General features: G+C 49.0%; 2 protein-coding genes across 3 annotated transcripts in view; one reads left to right on the top strand and one right to left on the bottom strand.

The window, feature by feature from the left end:
* LOC122369714 (tryptophan 2,3-dioxygenase-like) overlaps positions 1 to 23,842 on the top strand; it is a 41,814-nt gene extending 17,972 nt beyond the window's left edge. Inside the window, exons 4-10 of one of the 2 annotated variants that reach the window (XM_043344633.1) lie at positions 634 to 696; positions 16,437 to 16,574; positions 17,008 to 17,229; positions 17,574 to 17,743; positions 22,088 to 22,167; positions 22,521 to 22,627; positions 22,972 to 23,842. In XM_043344633.1, the coding sequence (XP_043200568.1) occupies positions 634 to 696; positions 16,437 to 16,574; positions 17,008 to 17,229; positions 17,574 to 17,743; positions 22,088 to 22,167; positions 22,521 to 22,627; positions 22,972 to 23,205 (1,014 nt within the window). In that variant the 3' untranslated portion in view covers positions 23,206 to 23,842. Of the gene's footprint in view, positions 1 to 630; positions 697 to 16,436; positions 16,575 to 17,007; positions 17,230 to 17,573; positions 17,744 to 22,087; positions 22,168 to 22,520; positions 22,628 to 22,971 lie in introns of both variants that reach the window. The other variant, XM_043344632.1, reaches the window with a different exon arrangement.
* An 85-nt stretch (positions 23,843 to 23,927) lies between these two features.
* LOC122369715 lies at positions 23,928 to 25,597 on the bottom strand. The gene has a single exon (XM_043344634.1). It carries the CDS (start codon positions 25,476 to 25,478, stop codon positions 24,318 to 24,320), a length of 1,161 nt encoding a protein of 386 aa, XP_043200569.1. The 5' UTR covers positions 25,479 to 25,597; the 3' UTR covers positions 23,928 to 24,317.
* Between the last annotated feature and the right edge of the window lie 1,071 nt (positions 25,598 to 26,668).

The following is a 26,668-nucleotide window of genomic DNA, read 5'->3' as shown; positions in this document are numbered from 1 at the left end:
ACCATAAACAGGCAGGCTGGGCTAATATACCGCTCCATTCAAAACTTGACCTATATAGGCGATGTATTGCGGAAGGCAATTTATGAGATGCCTTTTATATATATTTATATAATGCGTAAGACTAACTACTATATAGCGAATTAGACGAAGCTGACGTTCATATTAGCTCGAGTGAACTACTTCGCGAGGTTCATTGTCTACATTGCCTTTTTTGCTGATACAGGTGATACGCTACCCGAATTAGAAGATGACAAACTACGTTTTACACTTCAAAAGGCCTAATCAATTTTTTGTATTTCAAGGTTATGTAGCATTACCACCAATACTTTCAACAGCTTGGCGACATGGACTGTTTAATGTTTTCCTACCGAAAATATGTGGTTAACTTCTAATGAGAGCCATTACAGGGTTCACCTGAAGGCTCATCATTAGTGCTGGCTTCTCAATTTACATTTCTGTTTTAATTCACGCAAGCATTCGTGAAAAAAGGAAAAGACAAGTCATTACTTGCCTGTCCCAGCACGGTACGGGATTTTGCTGCTGTTACAGAATTGATTATAATTCCTTTTTAGCTTCTTCAATGAAGGCTATAATGTGTTTAACTGACATTTTTAATATGCTTTTTTTCAGAAGCTCAATGAGCGCCGAATGCTGGACATAATCAAACAAGTGAACCGTGTCGTCCTAATATTGAGGGTAAGACTGCGTGTTACTCGGTGTTCCCCGAGGCCGGTAGGGCATCACGCCCGGTAAGTAATCTGTATATGTGCTCCACTTGTGCGTCATGCAGCGTTGGTATGTCATATTTGCAGAATTGTGTTTAATTGTTAGTGCATTTTAAGATTACCGAGATACAAATATGACTATGTCTAAGAAATCTGATGACCAAGAGTTGTAAACCAAAATTAAAATTTCAATCTAAATCTTTTTGTATTTAGACGTTTCGACAACAATGTGCCATCGTCAGTAATGGATACAAAATATACCTTAAGTCAAAAATCACATTTTAAGAACATTGATAAATCACTCATGGAAATGACATTTCGATGTTTTACATTCGATCACGTACTATGTTTATTGTGGCTTCTGGCTTGCCATCATGCTGCCTAGTATCTTAACCGGATAACTATCTAAATTTCAGGGATGAGATGAGCTTAGGCATACATTATATACAATCGACCATAGAGATCTTATAATATAGAGATGCCCATACAATGTTAAAACACTCAATTTCGTATCGTTTCTTGGGCGTTTTTTAAGTAACTTTTTTGAGCGCAGGTAGCTCGTGAGGGTCTTAAACACAGACTGCTTCGAGAAGAAAGTAAAAACATAGATTGATGACATCATGCAGATATATTGAACGAGTGTACCTACTACCGAGAGTAAGTAGTAAATGAATATATTAAAAGAGACATTTATATAAAACCGGACCGCTTTCGTCTAAAAAAACTTCTACAGCGCTTTTTTAACCGCTGAAGAAGTCGTTTTAGACAATAACGGTCAGCTGTTATATAATTGTCTTTTTTAATATATTCATTTATTATTTGCTCTCTTACGGATGACATCTTGGTTATTAAGGCACTAGGCATAGATGACCGAAGTGTCGCAAGAAAATATTTTCAAAAGTATTATGATGTGAATAGCCGTTTTCACGATGGGCTATCTGGCGCATGCACATCTTAGGCCAAATCTGCACCTAATCTCTTTAATGATTAATTTTTGTGGTACCTGGACTGGAAAGTACCAAGCCTTAGAATCCTTGCAACTAAAGTATTTTGCCTTTAAAATATTTTTAAACGTTGTAATCCAGGCGATTTACACTATCAAATCGCTTATTTGCTTACAAACAAATCAATTTTCAGTTCTAGTAGCCCCATTTTCGACTATGAGGGATCAAATCAGCCTGGCAACTAAATACCTGGCAGCCGGCTTCTGGTTCACCGGCTCGACGCTGCGCACCCGCCGCCGCCTTAGCAATGACCTTGACCTTCGCCGTCTGCTGCGGCTCCAAAGCCAAGCCAGCGTGGAATTGAGAGAGCTCGGTCACCCGCAGCTGGCAGCTCAGCATATTGTCTAACACGCGCAGTGGAAGGGGGGGCGGATTTCGCCCACCCCTCCTATTTTTCGCCAATAACTCGCGCCGTAAACATAATATTAATGTGAAATTTCGGCTACCTGTCCAAAATTGAATTGCAGATCTTCTCGTGCAAGAAATAAGAAAATCGGTTCACAACTTTTCTAGTAATAGCGGTGTAAAGTCAAACAACCTGCCGCCGCGGCGGCGCGGCGGCGCGGCGGCCGGCGCTAGCCGTTACGCGCCGCCTGAATTGTAGACTGTGCCGGGGCGGGACGGTTCCGTCTTTACATCGAGCTGAGAGCTCCTCACGGGCGTAGGAACGTCATGAAAAGTGGGTGGGCCACCCTGTTGAGGGGCCTCCTTTTCCAGGGGGCCTCCTATTTTCAGGGGCCTCCAATTTTTTCATCGTACTGCTTTCAAGTATGACCTCCAAATCTAGCTTCTGAGATCGGGCAGATGTACCCAGGGGCCAGGGGCGTAACTGCTTAAGCGAACAGCGCGGAAAGTCCGCACTATTTTTTAAAGTTGTTCCCCTCTCCGATTTTTTTCTTAGAATCTGAATCTTTTTGTCGTAAACGGCGCATGACCCCTGAAAACCCTTATACAAATCTCTCTTTGCCATGGCGGCGCACCTGTTTCGTATGAATGCACCCCTATGGCATTGATAGGCGCCCCTCTATTGCATGTGGACGCCCATATACGTAGGCCTCGGAGGCGCCCCTCTACTGGTAGGCGCCCTTACTGCCTCAGAGCCGCTCCTCTTTAGCATGTAGACGCCCGTCTTTCGTACGGAGGAGCCGCTATGGCATTGATAATCGCCCCTCAATTGCATGTCGACACCCCAGTAGGCATCATATGATACCGTCTTTCGCAATCAGACACCCCTATGAGCATCACAGGCGGCCGTATGGCCATCGCAGGCGCCATGGGCGTCGAAAACGAAGGGACAGGGAGACGCGTCCCCCCGGTTGAGGAATCCGAGGGGCAAATCCCCCAAAATAAACACCTGAGGATGCTTAAAAATGACTATTTGCAGAATAGACAACTCCGACCGTCTCCGGCTTCAACCCCGCAGTTGTGCAGACTTGCACTAAATTTCCAACTTCAAGGAAACAAGCTGCACGGTTGATGCAGGGTCACAAAACTTATGTAGAGGCTGCTTGACTCGGTGACCCGACCTTAGGTGTTCTGACCTCTTACATGCTACAAGGCTTGCAGTGTTTTGGGGCTGTATTTTGACAAATGTTTTTGCCATTTTTCGCGACGCTTCGCGCCGCCGATTCTTACAGCAGCCAAAAAGAGAGATTGTGGCTGTAATATCTCCCCTCCTCCTACACGGGCATGAATGCATTATGTATCAGATTCAGATTGGTGGCATGCGTCAGCAATTGGTACACCCTAAAAGAAGAGCAGCGGCTTTGCCCCTAATTGTGTCAAATTGAATCGGACTTCAGATGTGTACTGTAAAAAAACCGACTTGTACGGCCTTTAACACAGATAGTGTATTGGGCTAAGAGTACGACGACAATACCTTCTTTTGGGTTTTAAGTCTGCCGATATGCCCCCCTCCCAGTGGCGGATCCAGGGGGGCAAAATGGGCATTTGCCCCCCCCCCCCAAACGGCATAATTTTAACATTACGCCTATGGACGATGCATGGAAAGAATCGATAAATTGTTATGGTTTGCCCCCCCCCCCCCCAAAAAAAAACTCTGAGCTGGATCCGCCTCTGCCCCCTCCCCCAGTCAAAAATCCATGGCGACGACCCTAGCAGGCGCCCTTCTCTTGCACACAGGCGGGCGCCCCTTTTCCTATGAATTCATTTTATCAACTCTCTTTCGCATGTAGGCGCCCTTATCACCTAAGCGCCGGCGTTGGACTCTTGTATGCAGAGGGCGGCATGAGACTTATCAGAGCTAAAGCGATAGCGCTTGCCAGGCGCCTTCAGAAGCCCTGTGTGGTTCTTAGAGACCGCATGATGCTCTCAGACGCAGGTGGGGCCCTCGGAGTCGACAGTGTCAGTGTGGGACCTTCAGAGTCGCCGATGGGTGCCAGACAGATGTGGACCCTCAGTGACGCCGGTATGGGACATAAGAGCTCAGTGAGAGCTTGTGTGGTGCCTTCAGTGGCCTTTGAAGCCGTTAAACATCAACATGGTGCTCTCAGGCGCCGGTGAGTCCTCAGAGTCACCGGTGAAGGGCCTTAAGAGCTCAGAGATACCGGTGTGGGGCCCTCAGAGGTGTCGGTGTGGGTCCTTCTGATGCACCTATAGAGCCTTGAGATGCATAGGTGTGTGGCCCATAGAGGCGCCGGTGTGGGACCCCCAGAGCCACCGATATACGGCCTTAAGAGACACTGGTATGACCCTCAAAGGCGCCGGTGTGTGGCGTTCATAAACACTGGTGTGGAGCCATCACGGGCGGGTGGAGCCGTTAGAGGCCGGAACGGGCCCTTAGATGCCTACAAGGAGCCTTCAGAAGCCGGCGTGGCACCCTCATGCAGATAAGCGTGTCTACTTAGGAGCCCTTGAGGTGCTCTCATGAGCTCTGTGGGGCCATAACAAGCCGAAATATGGCCCGAGTTTTTTTTTTCAACGGCCAGTTGCCGCCACATGGCTCTTCGGGCTATTATTCTCAGGCGCATCCTCTGCCTGGTTTGAATAGAAGGGCCTCTCAGACCATCAGTCTCGGAGGCCTATTCTGGCCACCATCAGTCTCAGGGGCCTCCTTTGGCAAGTATTGATAGAAGGGCCTCTCAGATCACCAACCTCAAGGGCTTGCTCTGGCTAGTATAAACAGAAGAGCCTCTCAGATCATTAATTTCAGGATCGTCTCTTGGCTCCTTATGAATAGGAGGGGCTCAGACCCTCAATTTCAGGGACCTCCTCTGCCGATTATGAATAGTAGGGCTTCTCAAACCACCAGTCTCAGGTGCCTCCTCTGGCCAGTATGGAAAAAATGCCTCTCAGACCATCAGTCTCATGGGCCTCCTCTGGCTAGTATAAATAGAAGGGCCTGTTAGACCATCAATCCCAGGGGCCTCCACTGGTTAGTATAAATAGAAGAGCCTCTCAGACCATTAATTTCAGGAGGCTTTTGTGGCCAGTATAAATAAAAGGGCCTCTCAGACCATCAGTCTCGGGGGCCTCCTTAGAACAGTGTGGATAGAGGGGCCTCCTCAGATTCACTATAGGACCTCTATGACCACCAGTCTCAGGGGCCTCCTGTGGCCAGTATGAATATAAGAGCCTCTCTGACCATCAGTCTCAGGGGACAGGGGCCTCTTCTGACTAGTGTGGATAGAGGACCCTCCCAGACCACCGGTTTCAGGGGCCTCCTGTGGCCAGTATGAACAGAAGGGCCTCACAGCCCATCAGTCTCAGGGGCCTCTTCTGCCTGGTGTGAATATGAGGGCCTCTCAGACCATCAGTCTCAGGGGCCTCCTCTGCCTAGTGTGAATATAAGGGCTTCACAGGCCATCAGTCTCAGGTGACTCTTCTAACTAGTGTGGATAGAGGGACCTCCCAGACCACAAGCCTCAGGGGCCTCCTGTGGTCAGTATGAATAGAAGGGCCTCTCAGTTTATCAGTCTCATGGGCTTCCTCTGCCTGGTGTGATTATAAGGGCCTCTCAGACCATCAGTCTCAGGGGCCTCCTCTGACTACAGTGTAGATGGAGGGGCCTCCCAGACCATCAGTCTCAGGGGCCTCTTCTGACTATTGAGGATGGAGGGGCCTCCTCTGACTAGTGATTGTAGGGACTAGGGGGCTTCCTAGACCGCCAGTGTCAGGGGCCCATTCTGACTAGTATGGATAGAGGGGCCTCCCAGACCGCCAGTGTCAGGGGCCTCCCCAGACCAGTGTGGATATTGGGGCCTCCTCAGATCCACTAGGGTCCCTCAGGCCATAAGTCTCAGAGGCCTCCGCTGACAAGTATGGATAGAGGGCCTCCTTGGACCCACTAGGGTCTCTTGGAGTCCGTGCGTGGGGATTCGTGGAACTTATTTTACCGAGTTTGTTTATTCTGGAAGGTGACGACGTCCTCTCAACTCGAGACGGGAGGGCCTCGAGTAAAAAGTGGGGGGGGCCAAAACACATGGTTGGCCCCCCCACCTCAAAAAGTGGGTGGGCACTTGCCCACCTGGCCCCCCCGGTTCCTACGCCTATGGAGCTCCTTACCGCTGATTATATTAGATTCGCGTCAAATTCGGTGAGAAGACTGAGAAATGTACAGGCAATCATATGGTCAAAGAATTTTGAAAATCGGCCGGTAACAACTTGAGTTATGAGTGTGTAAACACAAAAATTGTGATTGCCGCGTTTCCCGCGTCGGCCGATCCCGCTTCAGGAGGCGACATTTTACCCTTAGTAGGCTTCTAACTGCCATATTTATTGTTGGATTATCTAGGAATTCACCATACATACTCACAAATGTTTGTTCTTTTGTATAGTGAAAGAAAAAAGAAAATCGGCCGGTAACTTTTGAGTTATCGGCGTGTAAACGCAAAAAAGTCGCTCATTTGGCAGATTTGACCACATTTAACCTCATTTGACCTTGAAGATATTGACCTAGGGTCATAAAGTTCACACACAACAGAGTTCCCCATGGCCCCCACCTATGTATGTATATGTATGTATGTATGTATTGACACCAAAAGCCTTCCACATATGGCGTGGCGATTACGGCTTACCTACCCTCCAAATTTCGTCTTTCTAGCTCCAGTGGGAGCTGAGATCTTAGGGGGGGGGGCGACATCCGCCCCCCCCCTTCCACTGGGCGTAGTACTCGCAACCCTTCCACTGCGCGTGCTAATCCAGGGGTCGGTAAATGGTAGGGCATGCCCCCTTTGGGGGTAATGGAGCCCCTCGGCAGGGGGGGGGGGTAATGGGGGCCTCTGGGCTCTGAGAAAGCCTCATCATAGAATTACTGGCTCCCTTGATGGAACAGACATCATGACCGTTTGGTCCCGGGATTCAAAGATAAGTCCGAACGCTAACCGTTGCCACTCTATTGGCGTTTTCATAGCAGCTAACGTAAACGGGGAGGGGCCGATCGGACCCCAGCCTCTCGGCCTCTGAACTGGAGCTTTGCGGTACAAAAACGAGCGTGCTACCCGTGACAGTAGGAAGTCGCTGCTACCCAATTTTAACCCTCGCAGGTGTAGGGGGGGGGGGGGGTCGGATGGACCCCCATGGTTTTTCGCGAATAACTCGCGTAAAAAGCGGCCGGTTGCGACGAAGCTTTCAGTACCCTCGAGTTGATCTATTTTACACCTACTCTAAAAATTTCATGACCCTGACCCAAGTGACCTTTGACCTGTAACCTATTTCTCGAACCCATGTTTGGCCGGAATCGCGATTCGGCGTATGTCGGGTCACATTAGCCGCGCGTTTGCAAGCTTCTCGTGGTTTCAAAGTTCAAACATGTGATTTGATGTTGCTCCCATGCATTTGGGTGGATGTCAAGGTCACCTGAAGGTCAGGTCAGGTCATTGACCTTTGGTGACCTCGGGTCACTTTTTCGAGCTTTACATGTTTCCAGGCTAGTTTTTGGAGCTGAATTCGAATTTAGAAACTATTTGAACATTTACGAAGTAGTTTTGGTGCCTTCGTAGCATGTTACGAAGCTGCCAGAGGCGGTTGACACGTACTACGAATACCCGTCACGACCCCTACTGGTTGACCTGACCTGACCTGACCTGACCCGACCTGGTCTAAATGCCTAAAGACATCATCTGTGATCAAAACTAACACGATATTCGTGATCAGCACCCCGAAAAAAACCTTAGCAGGACTTTTGGGTCATTGACCTGACCTGGAAGGTCAACCAATGACCTAGGACCTTAAAATTGGGTATCATCGGCTTCCTCTCGTCACGGGCAGCACGCTCGGTTTTCCGCGAAGTTCTAGCTCAATCAGGGGCCAAACGGTAAGGGGGAGGCCAACCGACCCATTGTGAAGCTGGCAAACGCCGCACACATGCGAGGGTTACCCTTCGCACTTATAGGGGACCCCCTTTTCCTCGTTTTTTTTCTTCTCGCGAATAACTCGCGCAAAGAGCGGCCGATAGCGACGAAATTTTCAGTAGAGCTGATGAATTTTATACATTTGATTTGATTTCGAATTTCGCAACCATATGAGCAGTTACGAAGCAATTTCAGTGCATTCGTAACATGTTACGAAGCTGTCAGTGGTGGATGATGCCTACTATAAATACCCTTATACCCCGCAGAACGCCTATTAGTTGACCTGACCTGACACTACCTGGCCTAAATGGACGAAGAGCGCATCTGTGATCAAAACTTAGATGAAATTCGTGATCAGTACCCCGAAAAACACAACAACCTCACTTTACAAAGTTCTGACATGTCTCTCGATTTTCCCGACTGAGAAAAGTTTGAAAAGCGCACGAATATTACAACTTTGCGCTTTTATCAAACATGAATGCAGGTACAGTGTTGTCATCTATAGTACACGAGGGGCGGCATGATACACATATTTTCATATTTGCCTTGAGCTCGTGCAGTCACTTGTTTTCCCATAAACTGCTGAAAACGAAATGCCCCATGCACGAAAGTGCCCCACTCTCCCCTACAATCAATACATTCAGCTACAGACCGACAATGGCAAACATCTCTGCAAATTTGGCTCTGTATTGTCCAATTGCATCGACTAAAACGTCATTTCTTCTTTTCAGTACTGTATAGTCTGGTAGGGCATACGTGTGGTCATCTTCCGATAATGCTTGGTCACCTTGCATCCTTGCATGGTCACTGAAGTACGCCGCTTTTCTTGGCGCAGCACATTTCAATAATCGAACGCTGGAGCCATACTTTCTTATCACGGCAGGGTCGAAATGAGAGGAGCATACCCTGTCACAATCCGTTGGAAGCCATTCTGCAGGTTTTCCGAGCACTTCCGTCCATTTCCTGTCCAAGACTTAGAATTTGTGGAAGCTGTTCGGCGACTGCTCAACGCATCCTTCAACACAACACTTATTAACCCGGCCGGGCCCGGGGGGTAATCCCAACCACCGCAGCCCGGGGGGGGGCGTTTTTCGCCCCCCCTGTCTAACTCCGTAAATAAGGGAGCTACGGAAACAAAAGCGATACCAAACGAAAGGTCCTTACGAGAAGATTCTAAAGCACCTAAAATTTTTGACCTCAGGTCAGTTTTCAAGATCAGAGGTCAAGGTCAAAGGCAAAAACCGGCACATGTGTAGTGATCTCAAAGTAAGCCTTCTAGAGGACCGCAAGCTGCATCAAACCAGCAAAATGGGGTGTCAAAAGAAAGAAGAGGATCTGAGGATTCCGAACATGTGCTCAAAATCAAAGGTCAAGGTCAAGGTCACGCTCAAAATTGACCTCAAACTTGGCACTTTTTCGCACATCTTGCGTGCTAACTTCCAAGATGTTTTGAAATGTTTTGAGGCTTATCAGTTCCCTATTTGTGGTTCATCTTACGATATACGAGTAAGGCTGCTCAAAGACAATATTGCCATCCAGAAGCTCTAAATGAAGGCTTAGAGGAAAATAGATGCCAGTTTCGTGATCAGCGGGTACAAATCCATCATAAACGACCTTTCATGTGTCAAGGTCAACCAGAGGTCATTCGAGGTCACATGAGGTCAACATAAAACCTTCTCCGAACAAAATATAAATCATTCGACGCGGCTTGACAAGGCGAATGCGATGGTACCACTGCCGTAGCTCTAGGACCATTTTTGTTGAAGTTATTTGCGAAAAACTAAAACCACATTTCGGGGTCGTTGACCTGACCTCTGACCTCAGGTCACCAAAACTATTTTTTTATTTTTCTCTAGGTCAACCGCTACACCATGGGCGCCGCCACCGGGGGGGACGGGGGGGACGCGTCCCCCCCACTCTCAGAATGGAAGGGGGACGTCCCCCCCAAACTTATCACGGAGCGAGCGAAGCGAGCGTAGTCTTTCGTAGGTTAACGGAAATTTCTGAGTATGCCGTGGTCACGCTTTTGCTAGGCTTATATCTCAGCAACCACTTGACCGATTTACATGCGGTAATTTCTGTATAGGGTAGCACTAGATTCATTCCTTCTAACGAGCATCGGACTATTCCCGATGCATTTGAGTGACCCCATATGCACGTGCCACGTGAAAAATGAAGAGGTGTCAGTTTTGTAACAATTTCAATATCTCGGTAACTACTGGGCCGATTGCGCTGAAAGTTGGCATGTATGCAGGTAGGCACCCACTAGGCAATGCATATCCGTGTGCCACAGTTGGGGTGCTGCTGCACGTGCGCACATGCAGGGGTCGATTCCAGATCTCGAGAACGGCTGAACCGATTGTGCTGAAATCTGATACATGGTTAGGGACCGGTTGGTAGGGTGCCGTGCAAAAGTCAGTTGGGACCCATTTTGCACGTGCGCACTTGCAGGGTACCGCTTCCAGATCTCGAGAACGGCTAGGCCGATTGCGCTCAAATTTGGCACATCGTTAGGGACCGGTTAGAAGGGTGCAGTGCACAAGGTAGTTGGAGGTATCCCCTCGCAATTTCGCACGTGCAAGGCCCACCCCACCCTCTCGCTCGCTCCGTTGGTCGCCCCAAAAGGCGTTTTACTGGTTGTTATTCTACTCGAAATTTGATTAGGCCCTTCGGTCCAATGAGACCATTTCAGAGCCGCAAGTATGAAAGAATTAGTGGGAGACATTGGTCGGGGCAGCCACCCCAGTGAGCCACTTGGGATGAACCCGACCAATTGAACAGGCAGCCCAGCCCACTGGCACTCACTGCACCCGGCAAAGGACTATAGCTCCAGTGCACTGGAGCTATAGCTCTATAGCTCCATACAACTATAGCTCCACGTGGAGCCATTCCCGCATGGGATAGAGTTGCCCGCCCAGCCCGGAGCAGGGGTTTGCGGCGTGGAGGAGAAGGATTTGACTGTCCTGAGGATGGAAGAGATGGAACGGCCGGTGCCGAATCTGAGAGGGTCTAGGATTGTTTGTTTTGTTGGGTTAGGCCCTTTCGGTCTGACGAGACCATTTCAGGGCCGGAAGGATGATAGGAATTAGGGGGAGACATTGGTCTGGGTAGACGCCCTAGAGAGTCGCCGGGGCTGAGCCCGTCCGAAAGGACAGGCCGACCAGCCCCCCAAGCACTCTCTGCACCCGGCTACGGGGTGCGCTCCCTCGGGAGCAGCGGTGCCGCTCCAAGGGAGCAGCCCGCATGAGATAAAGGTGCCTGTCCAGCCCGGAGTGGGGGTTGCGGCGTGGAGAAGAAGGATTTATGTATCCTGAGGATGGAAGCGATGGAACGGAGGTGGGTCCAGGAGGTTTAGATACTCAGTATATGGGGCGTGGGCCTACATGCATTGGTCTGACCCCTGCCACCTCGGCCAACAAAATCTCCAGCTCTTATCCGACCTGTCATCGCGGAACTGCCGATTTTTTATATCGTGATCGACGTGTGTCGTATAACACGACTGGCCGAACACGGGCCTAATATATTTCGTCTAACCAGCCAAGAGCATGACTTTACACCAATCCGACCTCGGAGTCAAAATCCGAACATTTTCGAACAGTGGCGGCGGATTCGATTTTGGCGTGGGGGGGCAAGGTCCCAGTCGAGATGATGTCATAGGCGGATCCAGAAAGGCGTTTTCGACATTGTAGTGGACATACCCCCCCCCCCCCAAAGTGTCCCAAATCCAAAAACTCCTCGGATTTCGATTCCTTATGGGGAGGAGCCTTTTGCATGCTCCTTTTTTTGCTTTTTACTGCTGAACAGTAAGAAGCAAAAAAAAAATCCTGATAAAAGTGTTATTATTAGGAAACATAAGGTACGTTTTGTCTATTTCGGGCGATGCAGGGGCCAGGGGGAGGGGGAGTAAATATTTGCTCTAAATGCCCGCTCCCTGGATCCGCCAGTGGACGATGTAACGCTTTTCGTATTGCTGTACCTATTAGAAAAAAGCTCCCATGGGAAAAATTGTGCCATAACCCGATCGCATATCAGATGCTGAAGAACGGCGCCAACCCTTTTGAAGTAGGCGAGCGCTATTCTTCAATGAGGTAACTCGTTACCATTTCCTCTGTTCATTTTACGTTCGATTTCCGTTTAACCTTCCTCTATATTTCTGAGACAGATGAGGGAGCGCGGCGGCGGGCTGGAGTGAAGGAACGGTAGCCTGGAACGAGAATCCAGAAGCTCTGGGTGGGGCGTTTCTTTATTAGGGCTTTAGGGTGCGCTGACTGCGGTAAGGTTCAAATTATTACATCAAATTTTGCCACGACATCTACCGGTTCAGGCACTCGAGAATCAGCGGCCAGTGATATCTGCAAAGACGAAGCATTTCCAACCCAGCTTCAGCAGCCTGGTGTCAGGGCGTCTCAGGTGGCTTTAATTACAGTTGCACATACCAAGCGACCTCAGTGCAGCCAGTCTGTGGCCGAAACCATTCGGAACAGACTTCAACGAAAAGTGAGACAAGGTTAGTGCTATCGTTAAGTGCCATTATAGACTTGGGCCCCGTTGGCTTGACCCACTGGAAGGTGGTAGTTATCAGACGCTGCAGGGCACACTCATTTTTTCCCAAATGCCTTAGATTTTGCTTTCGTGCTCCTAGGCGGCGGAACGGGGAGGGCACCGGGGCACCGTGCCCCCTTTGATTTTGGCATTTTAACGTTAGCGCTATGGGTGTTGCATGGAAAGAATGGGACCAAAAGTCGGCAGTGCCCCCCCCCCCCTTAATTGAAGGTGTTCCGCCGCTACTGTTCGTGTTTGATGCTCTTTATTCTATAGCCAGCTTTTAGACAGATGGGGCCCACTTATGAGCAGTGCCCTAACCCTCAAAAGTTTCCAACATTAATTTTTACTTTTTTAATAGTGAAATTGAAATAAAGCGGATACTGAACTGTGAATATCCAGTGTTTACACTGGCCCCACACCAGCCTCCGAATGCCCAAAGCAGATCTCTGATGACTGGCCTTTGGGTGTCATACCATACCGTGCATTGGTCAATGTGGTAAATGTGTACGACCTCGGCGTTTACCATTTTATGCGCTGGAAACTGTTGCGCTCGAAAAAAAAAAATCCGGGGAGTGGCTTATTATGAGCGCTCATTAGTCCTAACTACCCGCAAGCGAATGGCTAGCCCTTCCGTCTCCGCTCGCTTGCGATTTGGCATTTATGTAGGTACAAAATAGCGGCAAACAGCCACTGAAGGTATGAGTTGCGTCTCTTGCACACTTAAAATATCTCTAAATCGAATCTTAACCCTAGAACGCCTGGGGGGGGGTTGTATCAACCCCCCCCCCCTGAGGTTTTTCAAAGTGCACGCTAAACGGCTTGTCGTAGCGGGCTGAAATTTTCCATACCCTCTGGGGCAACCTTTGCGCATCTTTTTCCGAAAAAAAATTTGATCGGGTCATGTCAGGTCACGGAGTTATGACGTCATAAGAGGTACAGCCTCCGGCCGGATTTTCACAAACTGAGTGCCAACGCCCGAGGTTTCCTGCCGGTGGTACGGACATCGGTTGATGGATCGTGATGAAACTTCCCATGCATGTTGGGGCAAGTATTGGCTATCATATGGTATAAGAAATTTGACCGGGTCAGGTCAGGTCACGGAGCTATGACGTCACAAGAGGAACAGCGTCCGGTACTATTTTTGAAAAGCGCCCGAACCACTATTTTGCTAATTCTTGTCACCTCAATGGGAATATGCAGCAATATTAGCTTCTATAGGGAGCAAATGGACCTACCAAATCCAAAAATACAATCAGATTTCAAAAATTTAAATTTTGATTTTTCGAATTTCTGCCGCCGACTGTGACCTTGCCGACTTCCGGCGCTCCCAACGCGCCATTTTTAGAGCTAGGGAAACGAAATACCAAACGATAGAAAATTGATCAAGGAACACGATAGTGAAGGTTTCAAGTCGATATTTCCCACCGTTTTGCCGCAATCGCCGCCGAAAGTTGAAAAAAGTCTATTTTTCCGAAAATTTGACCTTTGACCGGTCAAAAGTAGGTCAAATGTTGACCTAGGACCAAAAAATATACCACCAATCGCGAGATCTCGTTGAGAGCAATCCGTTGGTTTTTTCCGCTAAGCTCTACGACCTTCCGTTTCGAAACGCCAGGGGGGGTCGTAACAACCCCCCCCCCCCTGGTCGTTCGTGTTATGAGAAATGGCCTGGTCGTGCGAGGGTTAAAAGACAAAAAAAAATGATATAAAGTGGAAATGGTTAGCATTTACACATATTCAAAAGGCACCGTTGGACAAACTGTAGGAGCGCATAGCTGCAATATCAGGTTATGGAAATTTTCCTCATGTTTAGGGCACAAATTATGGAGGGGCAAGAATATACGTTTGCCCCTCCTCCAAAAGTTTCTTAGGGGACGATGCCTCCTCTGCCACCCCGTATCCGTCGCCCCTGTAAGCGATCACTGAAGGCCTGGGTTGCCGCTGCGTCACGTTGACGCTTATAATGCCTCTAAAACTAGGTTGAAGAGAGGAAAACTTCAATTGAACGCAAACGCTTGCCATTTAAGAAAGGCAACGTATGATAAAGTATATGGGCATCTGGTTACATCTTCAGATGATCGATTCGAACAGCATAATCAGGTATATGGTTTTTTGTCTAAGCTTTGTCACAAATTATGGGGGGGCAAAAAGATACTTTTGCCCCCCCACGAGTTTGCCAGGGGGGGCAGCTGCCCCCCCTGCCCCCCCGAATCCGCCGCCCCTGTTTTCGAAGACTTCAACTCCGACTCTGGCCAAAACTGGCCAAAACAGTCAACTCCGACTGATTCCGGCTCCGACCCCACACTTCTGCAGTCACGCTACACTAAATTTCCAGCTTCTAAGAAATAAGCTATACGGTTGACAGGACCACAAAACTTTGAGGCGACTTGACTATTTGACTTGGTTTTCCTGACCTAAGGTTTTCTGGTATCAAGCTTGTTACACGGGCTGCAAAATTCGTATTTTGGAGCAGTTTTGCCTAATGTTTTTTTGCCAATTTTCGCGGCGCTTCGCGCCGATTCGTGCACCAACCAAAAAGAGAGATTTGTGACTATACAACGCCCCCTCCCCCACGCGGGTATGCAATATGCATTACCTATGAAATATGCATTATCGATCATATTAGTGGCATACATCAGCAATAATACCGTGATAGAACACGAGGCTTTGCCGTGTCAAACTGAATCGGACATCAGATGTGTATATAGGTAGGTATAACTCGGTGGGAATGCGGTCTATAGCCATTACTTTAAGGAAATACCTAACCTAAACTACTTTCCTCAAACCAGTTGTTTTGCCACAGTTTTATGAGTTTTTAAACTTAAAATGGTCAGGAAATAATGAATATTTGCAAAAGGATTTTATATTTATTTTTACATCACTATTTTCCATCTTTCGTACAGGCTACTTAGTACCTACTTACCTACCTATATTGCAGCGGAAGCTGATTACGCGTTGACCAAGCATAGTACGTAGTTCAGAGTTAAACCAGCTGAATACTGATTGGCTAGCATTTTTCCGTAAGGGAATGGATTCCTCGGTAAGAGAATGACAAAGTATAATCTATGGGAATGACTTCAGTCTTCAAACCTAAAATCGATACCGATATTTTTGGCTAGGGTGATCGTTGGGCCATAAAAGCTCCTGATTTGTTCTCGTCTCAGCTCAAGCTACAAAATTGTTACTTCAGTTCAAAACCCTATGCTAAAAGTGGCATATTTGCTTTAAACGTTGAATGCATCCGACCGAAAAAGCCACGGTAAGAATGTCTACTTTTGGGTTTTCAGCCGGTCAGTCCGTCCCCCCCAGTCAAAAATCCGTGGCGGCGCCCCTGCGCTACACAACCGTGCTCGTAATTTATCTTTATCTCTAAAACTCCATTTTTAGCAGCTATTTGAAATTTGCGTCTGTGACGCCGAAGTTTGCCGTGCAGGGGTCTAGAAAAATGGACCTTGTGACGTCATCAAGGGGGCTAGGTCCAAATTTTTACTTCAGAAGATGTCAAATTGATGAGAAGAAATTGATGAGATGTCAAACAGAAGATGTCCAGGGGGGGGGGGCGAAAAACGCCCCCCGGGGCCCGGGCCCGCGAGGGTTAACCCATCACTGAAGAACTAAATAATACGGTGTAAAAAAGTTGACAAACAATCGACACTAAAATATTCATGATGACCTCACCGCACAACCAATGATATCTCTTATTGAAAAGTTCATCGCACACATGCTAATTAACATTTAAGCTATCATTTTCAACGGTATGTTTCACCTGAGGGAAATTAAATTCGTCTGTTTATTTAGGAACTCCCGGTAGTTAGCCTTGTTGAGCGGTCACCCCTCTATTCGTCGTGCAGTTGCTGGTGGGCCAGATAGAGATTCTGGAGACGATGACGCCACTGGACTTTCTCGATTTCCGCGACCACCTCAGCACCGCCTCCGGCTTCCAGAGCCTGCAGTTCAGGCTGCTGGAGAACAAGCTGGGCCTAAAGAAGGTGAGACGAATAGTTGATTGTTTATTGGCTAAACATAGACGGCAAAGTCAGATAACTGAGAGAATGTGTTACCACTTGTCTTTACCTTATGTTGTCAGACATTGTTCTTTGGTATGAGGTATAAGGTATATGGTACAAGGTTATTTTCATCAGGCATGGCATGATCGCACCGGTGGAGACTTGTTAGTTATTTGTATTCGCTTTATTCTATCTGAGTGCACAAAAAAAGAACTGCGGCATAATAGCAACTCTTACAATCTCAAGGTCGACATGTTAAGACTCAACATTACGGGTTCCATTTCTCCTGGTGAGACCGGTGACACCCATCCTTCACTGAACTGAACAGTTCCCACTGTAAGCCAGATGTCTGCCTCTGCACGCACGTACACCTTTACCCACTGACTCAACTCGCACGCGACTCTGTGTCGCACAGGAGTGCCGCGTCAAGACCAAGTCGGACTACGCGGCACCGTACGGCGACCACCCGGAGCTGCTGGCGCAGATCCGCGACTCGGAGGAGCAGCCTTCGCTGGCGCAGCTGGTCGAGCGCTGGCTCGAGCGCACCCCCGGCATCGGCTCCAGGGGCTTCAACTTCTGGGAACGCTTCCAGGGAGCCGTCAAAACGATGCTCAGTGATGAACGCAAAGCTGCGGAGGTGAGGATAGGTTGAGTGTTGAGTGTGTTGTAGCTGTGTAACTGTTTGAACACTGGAGTTCAGTGGTGCATTGTTGTTTTTGAATGCTTGCGACTGGATATAATGGTGAAATAGGGTAATGGGCGCTGAGCATCGGTCACAGTGTTTCTTTAACCGTTTTTAACTACGCACTGTTCCCATTTCGGTGTCGTCGGTAAACGACTTATCCGGTGCAGCATAGAAGTGGTCTAATAACTGTTCCCGAATCTTTCCTGTCTGTGTCCTCCCTCGTTCCACTAGTAAATGACCGACCCGGTGCCACAGGAGTGCCCTAATTATCACTGTGCTCTCTCCCATTCTACCAGGAGATGACCGACCCGGTGCAGCAGAAGGAGGAGGTCGAAATGGTCAGCCGACGCTCAGCACTATTCGACTCCATCTTTGACGTGAAGGTGCACGAGGCACTGCGGGCCCGTGGGGAGCGTCGCTGGTCGCACCGTGCCTTCCAGGGCGCGCTCATGGTCTCCTTCTACCGGTTAGTATCTGAGTTATATGGCAACGCTACCCGGCGGAGAGCAGTAACATATCTGACCTTAGTACCCCAGTTGACCTAAGCGCTTCAGCTGACCAACCTGATAAGAGCACCAGCTGACTAGCTGACTGAGAGCCACTCCGTAGCCACCAACAATGACAAGAGGGTGTTTTTGAGTGACCGGCTTGCGGCTAGAGTTGTAATCAATCAGGGGCGTCGCCGACGGGGGGGTCGGGGGGGTCGTGACCCCCCCACTCTTGAGAACTGGGGGTGTCGACCCCCCCCACTTTTTGCGATGCTGAGTATGCTTTTTTAGCTTTTATGTCAGTGAAGCAGGCGTCAGCAACACCAACAAATACATCAGATTCAGAATCGCTTCAAGAGCTCCATAAAGCCAATTAGCCAATTACCTAAAGTTCAATTAGCTGTGGGCGGGGAACACCAGCACAACAATATTTTTAAGTAGCCACCATTCTAGTACCTTTTTATCCCTCAAAGGATTGGACGCGCCAAAACTGCCCCGAGCGTTCGTCTGATCGTTAAAAAAATGGTCGCAGTCGATTCGTCGGATCAGTAGGTACCTAACTACAAAACTACAAACTAGCCTCAGCCCCATGGCTACCGTCACAACCACAGTGTATATGTCACAACTAGCTGTACAGTGCACATGTAGGGGAAAGGGAGTCAGGTGAGATCGTCTCGGGCTTTCGCAAAGAAGTCGCGCAAAAAGGAGCCGATTGCAACGAAACTTCCGGTGCGCTCGAGTTAATAACCTACTTAAAAATAAATCGATATCCCTGATTCAAATAAAGATGACCTTGGTTCACTTTTTCATAACATGCTTTTAATTTAGGTATAGGATAGTTTTTGGAGCTGATTTTGAACTTAGCGCCCATCTGAACATTTAAGAAGTAGTTGTGTTGCTTATACATATGTATAACATGTTAGAAAGCAATCAGTGGTGGTCATCCACTATTAGGTACTGGTTGATCTGACCTGACCTGATCTACCCCAAATGCATGGAGTCATCATCTTCGTTCAAAACTAAGATAACATTCGTAATCAGAACCTCGAAAAACCATCACAAATTACATTCGCAAAGTTCTAGCAGGTCCCGAGTTTCTACTTATTGGCGATGACCTGTCCTGAGATGACCCGAAACCTTGTAAATGGGTATCATCGGCTTTCTCTCGTCACGGGCAGCATGCTCTTTTTCCGCAAACCTCTAGATCGATCAGGGGTCGAAAGCATACCTCAGCGTTAGTTTAGTATACGTTATACGTTAGCGACAGGGAACCCACCAATAGAAGGGCTACAGTGAAGCAGAAAACATATTCGATACTCGATAGCTCTTTCAACGCTCTTTCGCTAGCTTCGCGTCAGATTTCATCTCAGGTCTATGTTTTGCCCATAGAAGGCAAACAGCGAACTGGACAGATTCTGCCGAAACATTTGCTTTGCAATAACTTTAGATTCCGTGAATTTGTGTGGTATTTACATATCGACACCTTTTTTAAACCCCACAATTGTTCTCCGGTGAATTTCAGACAAGTTGGTTAGAGACCTTCAAAAAAGGTACAATCACTCGATTTTTCTCTAGTTTGTCTGTCTTGGCAGACAAAGCAATACCAGAACAGGCATACGAACACACATATTTGATCAGGATCGGACGATTGGACACATTTAAAAGGAGATCTTTCGTGCCTCCCGGAAATTCACGGGAGAGCAGATGTGGGGTTTAAAAAAAAAAAGGTGTCGATATGTTGTCTCACCACCGTGTTTATCTCTTTGAGACGCGTCACATGAGTTAAAATTTGACCATTCAGAATTAACGTTAAAACGACCTCAGGTCAACGTTATGTCCTGATCGAAAAAGGACGTCCTGCTGCATATGAATGGGTCCGTGTTGTTGAGCTGAACAGTGAACACCTTTCAGGTGCTGTCATCGCTCTACCGCGTCTTCGTCAAAAGTTGTAGAAAAAAATGCTGGTGGCCACCGATGGACATTTCCACTAATGACCTTTCGAGTCATCACTCGCCATAAGTTGCACCCTGTCCCTGGCAATGATGAGCTGATTTGTCATGGCTCCAAAGATATTTTGCGTTTCTGACGAACTTTTTCAAAGCAGGAGGCATTCGTGCTTTTTCTAATTTCGCATTATTTTCTCATGATGAGGTCACGTATTTGACCTGCCTCCAGATCATAGATGTAAATCCTAAGAATCATGAATTGCTGACACGTATAACCCCATACATTAGGTATACCTACAGTGTACCAAATTTCGAAGTTATGGGAGAAAAGCTACAAGAATGGCGAGAGGGGAAAGTTTGATAGAGGTAGGTATACCGTATAACTGAACTTGACATGGCGACCTAACCTTAAGTGACCAGTGATAATTTTTACGCAAGTGATGTAGGTACTAGGTAGGTATACCTACCTAATAGGTTATACCAAATTTCGCGGCGCTGCGCGCCGATTTGTTACACGCGCACACACACACATACGCACGCACAAAACTGGGAAGTGTGGCAAAAAAACACCCCTACCCATCGGGTGAAGACTAGAAACCCGACCCCCCCACTCAAAAATCCGTGGCGACGCCCCTGTAATCAATCCAACTCTGCTTTAGATACTAAGTCTGCGCTATGTTTAGAAATAATGCCTTCACTTGCAACCACTGCCTGGCAATCTATCATAACGCTCTATTCAATATTTAGATCATATTCACGAATATTTTCTTGATATCTGGGTCTATCTAAACCTGCTATAAGCAAGGTCATAAATCTTCCACTTCTCATTGCTTCAACAAAGTTGCGTCGTGATGAATTTTAAAGAAGCTTGAAACGTGTTCGATCGGGGGTTGCCTATTATTACGCATATTCTTACCGCTTCCGATATGCAAAATAGTGTCCCAGCTACTATCTTATGCGCATCAACGGCCGCAATTCGTATTCTTATTGCTGTCTTCTTGAAGCGACCATCAGTTTTAGCAGTTCGGATGAAATAGAAAATACATCCTGGCTTCCCCGAGGATACAGTTACTTTAATTACACCGTTACCGTTCCCACCAAACTGCTCAAAATATTCCATCGCTGCGTGCGTATAGTCGAATCCAGCTTATTCTATGCAGGTTTTCACGAGCAGCAATATATGTGAATGTTGGAACAACGCATGCACCTAATGCACTCCTTATAACCGTGAAGTGAACGTAAGACCGGCTCCCGAGCACGAAAGAGCGGCGGCGGCTGTCCATCATGTTCAGATTGTGTCGTGACTGCTGTCGATCGTTCAGCTTATTGCGCAACTGAGCCGGCGGCTGGCCGGGGTCCGGCAGCAGCCAAAGACTGCGCTCCTGCCGGGGGCGGCTGGTCGTTCGGCGGTCTCGCGCGGTGAACACGGACCAATGGCAGCGCGTGACGCGGAGGCGAGGCAGCCGAGCCCCCGCGAATGGCAACATAGTGGTAAACAGAGGCTGGTGAGGCCGCCCTGCCCGCGCAGCGACGCAGAAAGAGCGACACACGACGGTCTCAGAGTACCGTCACAGATGCACGTCACAGCAGATGGCGCAAGGCGCAAAAAGCCGGCAGCTAAAAGTACAAACATACCTAGTTACTTAAGACTCCTACTCGCATTACTTTTGCCTCCGCTTCCTTCCCGTGTACCTAATTTTTGCTGTATCCCCATGCTCTGAATGCTCGCCATAATTGTTCGTTAGCGGCTGTTTCTGTTTGTGGTCATTTTTGGCAACATCGGAAACAAATGTTTCTCATTATCTTTGAACTTATCACCATTCATCATTTTGAACTTTGACGGTGAAAAATTCTGACGAATCTGGTGTTCCACATTATAAAACTGACGACGGTGTTTGTAGCATTAGTTAACGGCAGGTTTCGGCGGCTGCATTGGTCTGTCATAGATGGTCTATCTCAGGTCTTGGTCTCGGCCACAGTGGCCTGCCACGGGTCTGGCCAGTAATAAGGCATCTGGCGTCGGCCGCCCGGCCGCCCGGCCCGCCAGGCCCGGCGCGTTTGTTAATGTTACAAACAGGTTATGCCCTCCTATCTCCGATATTTTACGGCACGACGGCCGACTGTAGCTTTCCACTGGTTCTGTTCATTGGGACGCCCACTGACTGCAATTTTATTTTCGATGTCAGTTGTGGCACTTACTGAGCGATATCGTTTACTTTCGCTGCTATGCTGATCGTTGAGCTTCGAGGACTGTCGAAAAATAGAAAATAAGGGTACGGTTTTGTATTTGAGTGTACATATTATCGTTCATTTCTTGTCGGTTAGCCCCATTGAGTCACTGAGAGTTAGTTTCTAAGAGTTTCTTGCTGTCCACAGGATGGAGCCGCGCTTCAACCAGCCGTACCAGCTGATTAATCTTCTGATGGATATTGACGAGCTGCTCATCAAGTGGCGCAGTGAGTGCAGGACGGTCACACTAGCGCTTTTACTGAATTCACTTAGTGAGCAGATGTGCCGATGGGGAAAACTCATGTTGCTAAATACCCTTTGTATCAAATCAGTTATAATGCAACCATTTTGTATCATATTTCCTTTGGGTTTTTGAGTGTTGTTCGTGTGACGTAAATGCTGTGGAAAGTGGGAATGATCAGTTATCTTTTTCCTTTAGTAGATGAGCTTACTTTAGATGAGTGTCGGTAAAATTGTCCCGTTTTAAGTTGAACATTTTACATCAGGCACACGAGAAACCTCCAATGCTGGCCGTAATACGAACGCACCTTTCACCGACCGCGCACTTATCTGTCCACAGATAACCACGTGCAGATTGTGCAGCGTATGATTGGCTCCCAGCAGCTGGGTACCGGCGGATCCACGGGCTACCAGTACCTGAGGGCCACCGTCAGCGACCGGTACAAGGTGAGGCCCATCCCTGACAGCCGTTCGTGGGAATAAACCAGAGAGCCTGAGTTGGTCTGGCGGAGATGGTGGAACTAATAGTTCGTGATGGCGTCGCGACTGTGGCAGCACCTGCTGGGGTGGTATCTCTCCATAGCTGGTTGAGGTGCCGTTGGCTGCCTACAGCCTACTGTTTGGCTGCCCGTGGCTTTGCCCTAGCCACGATGTAAATTTTCGTCACTACAGCCACGTCAATAACGATACAACTTGATGTACCTGTCATTTTGTAGACTGGGGTTTTCTTGGCTCCTTGTTCGTAACCACTGCCTTTGCCGCTGTTCTAACCGGTCCTGTTCCGTTGGCAGGTGTTCCTGGACCTGTTCAACCTGTCGACGTTCCTGATCCCGCGCCAGTACGTGCCGCCGCTGAGCCGAGCCATGCAGTTCCGCCTGTCTCACTCCATCTCTCTGGGTGCCGGAGAGGCCCACGAGCTGCTGTACGACTCGAGTCACAGCGAGGGCGAGGGAGAGGGCGGCGAGCTGGCCGAGGAGACCGCCTCCGCGCCCGGAGAGGTAGAGGGCGCCGCGGCCTCGTCCTAACGAGCGGGGCTAGGCGTCCTAGCCAGAGGGGCGATGGCGGGGCGGTACCTCCGATGAGGACAGGCTATCGGATCCAGCAGGTAGTCCCAGTGTGGCGAGCTCCATCTGAGACACTGGGGCGCTGCAGCCGGCCTTTGGATACATCAGAAGACACGCGGCAGTCTGGAGCAATGAGTGCGCCATATACCGACAAAGGGCGACGTACAAAGACCCGTCGTCGGGTGCAGCATTTCGCGGTGTGTCGAAGTACTACTGGTCTGGTGGGTCGTTGGGTGCCTTGCCATTTGTATCCCCGTGCGCTTAGCATGTTCTTGTACCCTACCGATATGTTGCTGTTTCTGTTCAGCTTTCATCTCGCCTCGATCATACGCTGCTGAAGTTCGTTTTGCATTAGTAACGTCTGCGGTGGTGGCAGGCGCGTGCATGCTATTGTTCCCACGGGATAGATATAGGTGTGGTATTGGTTTGTATTTCCCCCAGATATTGCCCACGTTTTGGATGTTTATATTTCCACCCCTTTTGGCGTTAGGACTAAATACAATGAAAATGTCAATTCAGGTTCAGAAGTCATTTCCTAACATTTTGTACCGATACATTTTAATACATGAGTTGATTCCAATATATTATTTCAGTTTACTCAGCTGCAAAGTGCAAGTGTGCAGCTAGTAGTATTGGGATATCCCCAAGCTATTGCTCCGTTGGAGTACCGTCAAGATAATTACCATCGATGTAAAAAATCAAAGTGAATAGTAGTAGATAACCATCGCTTGTATAAGTGCCAGTCCCTCCGAGGCATCCCGTCTTGAAACCACCACGCTAAGCTCACGCAGCATTCGTTTATTACGCACACACCAACAGCAAACATTACCCACTTCACAGACAATGACGCGCTTCTTGGATCACAGAATGTGCACTTAAGACAGTTCGACAATATGGTCCACGCGACCGCTTCCTGGAAATGAAATGAGCATCACGGTGCTTAAAATACAAAGAATAACCACCACATGATGACAGGTCGTTTAGCAAATTGACGTGGCCAGGTCGGCACCTTCAACCGGTCACGTAATGCAAATCACAGGTCAGGCGTCAGTCAGAACCTAAGGTAAGTCGCATCACGCGCCGGGCGCCGGGGTGACGGGCGCCTCGAGCAGCAGCTGACCGGCCCGGGTCAGCCGGCACGTGACCAGGTCCGGGTCGACGTGTGTCGGCAGCGGCAGCCGGCGCGCCATCCGCAGCTGGCAGCTGCCGCCGTCCCCAGCCGTCTCCTCGTGCACGGCCTCGATGACCAGTTGGCGGCCGCTGACGCGCACCTCCACCTCCTCCGGAAGGAAGCTGCTCACATCCACCGAGGCCAGCACGCTGCTCTGGCCGCACTCGGAGGCCGGCGACCCGGACCGCACCGCCACCGGCACGGTCTCCTCCTGCCGGGCGGCCGCCTCGGCCTCCAGGTCAACGACCTCGGCCGGCTTGTCGGCAACAGCGACGGAGGAAGCGGGCTCGACAGGCGCTGCCTCAGCTGGCTCGGAGACATCGTCCTGAGACTTCTCTGTGAGGTCCTCCACGCTCTCTGAGCTCTTCTCCGGGGCCTCATCAGCAGCTGCTTCTACATCTACAGCGACGTCCTGTCCGTCAGACTGTTCAGCTTCCCCTTCGTGCGTCATCTCCTCTTGGACCTCCTCCTGATCGGTGCTGGTCTTCTCAGTATGGCTCTCCTCAGTCTTCTCACCCTCCTCAGCGGTCTTGTCCTGTCCTTCTTTGACGGCCGGAGTATCGTAGGTGACGGGCACCACCATGACCTTCCGCTGGTCACGAGGGCACCGACCGCACCTTTCGTTGAGCTCGGCGGCCGGCGCCTCCAGCACCAGCTGGCCGGCCGGCGTCCAGCGCGAGCTGAGCTGGTCGGCCCGCACGTGCTGCGGCAGGCTCAGCCGGCGCACCATCCTGCTGTGGTTGAAGCCGGTGTCGGAGCGCTCGCGATGGCAGGCGGACACGGTGACCTGGCCGTCGGCCGACAGCCGGACGCGCACCTCGTCCGGACGGTAGCCGGCCACGTCGACCACCTGCCGGTAGCCGTCCGACTCTGCGGCGGGTCGGCAGCACACCCGCTTACCGCCCGGTCCCTGCAGCTGCAGCGGCAGCTCGGGACCCCTCTTCAGAGCGGGCCGCCGCAGCCAGAGACAGCGCGGCTCCCGGCGGGCTCCAGACTCGAGCCACTCGCTCCAGGGGCTCCACGACGGCAGCCGACTGGGCTCGACGAAAAACGTGACGGGCATCGTTCCTCAGCGTCAGAATCAGAGTATCGCTCCAACCTCCAACTTTGTCGGTAACTGATACCAATGCTTCTCACGCCGCGGTTTTATGTGGCTGGCTGGTGGCTAACTCGAATGTTCGGTAACAGTCCGGACGTTGCGAAAGTCATGCTTTCGGGTATGTAGTAGCCTTATCCACCACACTCTAGAAAACTCCTACGTCATCAAACACCAATGAATGCTCGCCAGCTGTGTGACGTCAGCTAAGATCCACCAATAGGATTGCTGTATGGAATGGGTAGCAGACGGTCCAGCGATCAATGAGTTGGGGACGTCTTGAGAAATAGATCAAAAGTTGCGAAGCAGCAAACCATCCCATAAAATTCACATACTTTTTGCTTAATAAAATATGTTAGATAAATCCTGAGATAAATATATCCAATTACTTTATCTACGGAACATGTTTTATAGATTTTCCGCTATCAGTTGATCTCGCCTCGCAAAGGTTTTATTCTTCTCATAAGAAATTATTCCGATCCTAAACATAAAACTTGTATTTTTATAGGGTAGTTATCGGGGCTAGGCATAAATATGCAAACAATGCTGAGAATAAAAGGCGTCGTGGTGGAAATTGCATAATCCATATTCCATCGGCTTGGAATTAACCCGCGACCTGGTGGGGGGGGGGGCTATTTTTGCCCCCCCCCCCCCGTCCAGACTTTTCGATATATCTCCAGAACCGCTGCGCCGATCGTCACCAAACTTTCAGTACCCTCTCGGACATCAATTTTACACATTGTGACCAAAAATTTTCCAAAGGCTATGATAGGTTGGCCGGAAATGATGTCAGAGTGACGTCATGTTCTGCCGTTTTCGACCCAAAAAAGGGTTTTGCGGGAAGAGCTGTCAGGCCTATAGCTTTGCAAATAAAGAAAAAATGATAAGACATAAAAGCTGTAGAATTGACAGGGCTACAAAACTGCTCTCTCGGATTTTTGAAATTTTGTGGTTTTGACCCCCAAAAATCAAAAAATATTTTTTTTGGATATAATAATCGAAAAATCCAAAAAGTTTTTTGAATTTCGGAAAAACCGGAATATATGTGATAGTCCTTACCGCCTTCCATCCACATACCAAATCTGAGATCGATACCTCTTTTTTTGGCGAAGTTATAGCGAAAAAACTGTTCAAAATTGATGACGTCAAATTTTCAA

This window comes from Amphibalanus amphitrite, unplaced genomic scaffold (genome assembly GCF_019059575.1).
Source record: "Amphibalanus amphitrite isolate SeventyFive unplaced genomic scaffold, NRLGWU_Aamphi_draft 001065F_arrow, whole genome shotgun sequence".
NCBI classification, from domain to species: domain Eukaryota; kingdom Metazoa; phylum Arthropoda; class Thecostraca; order Balanomorpha; family Balanidae; genus Amphibalanus; species Amphibalanus amphitrite.
The sequence above is the reverse complement of the archived record's forward strand: the minus strand, read 5'-3'. Positions and strand labels throughout refer to the sequence as shown.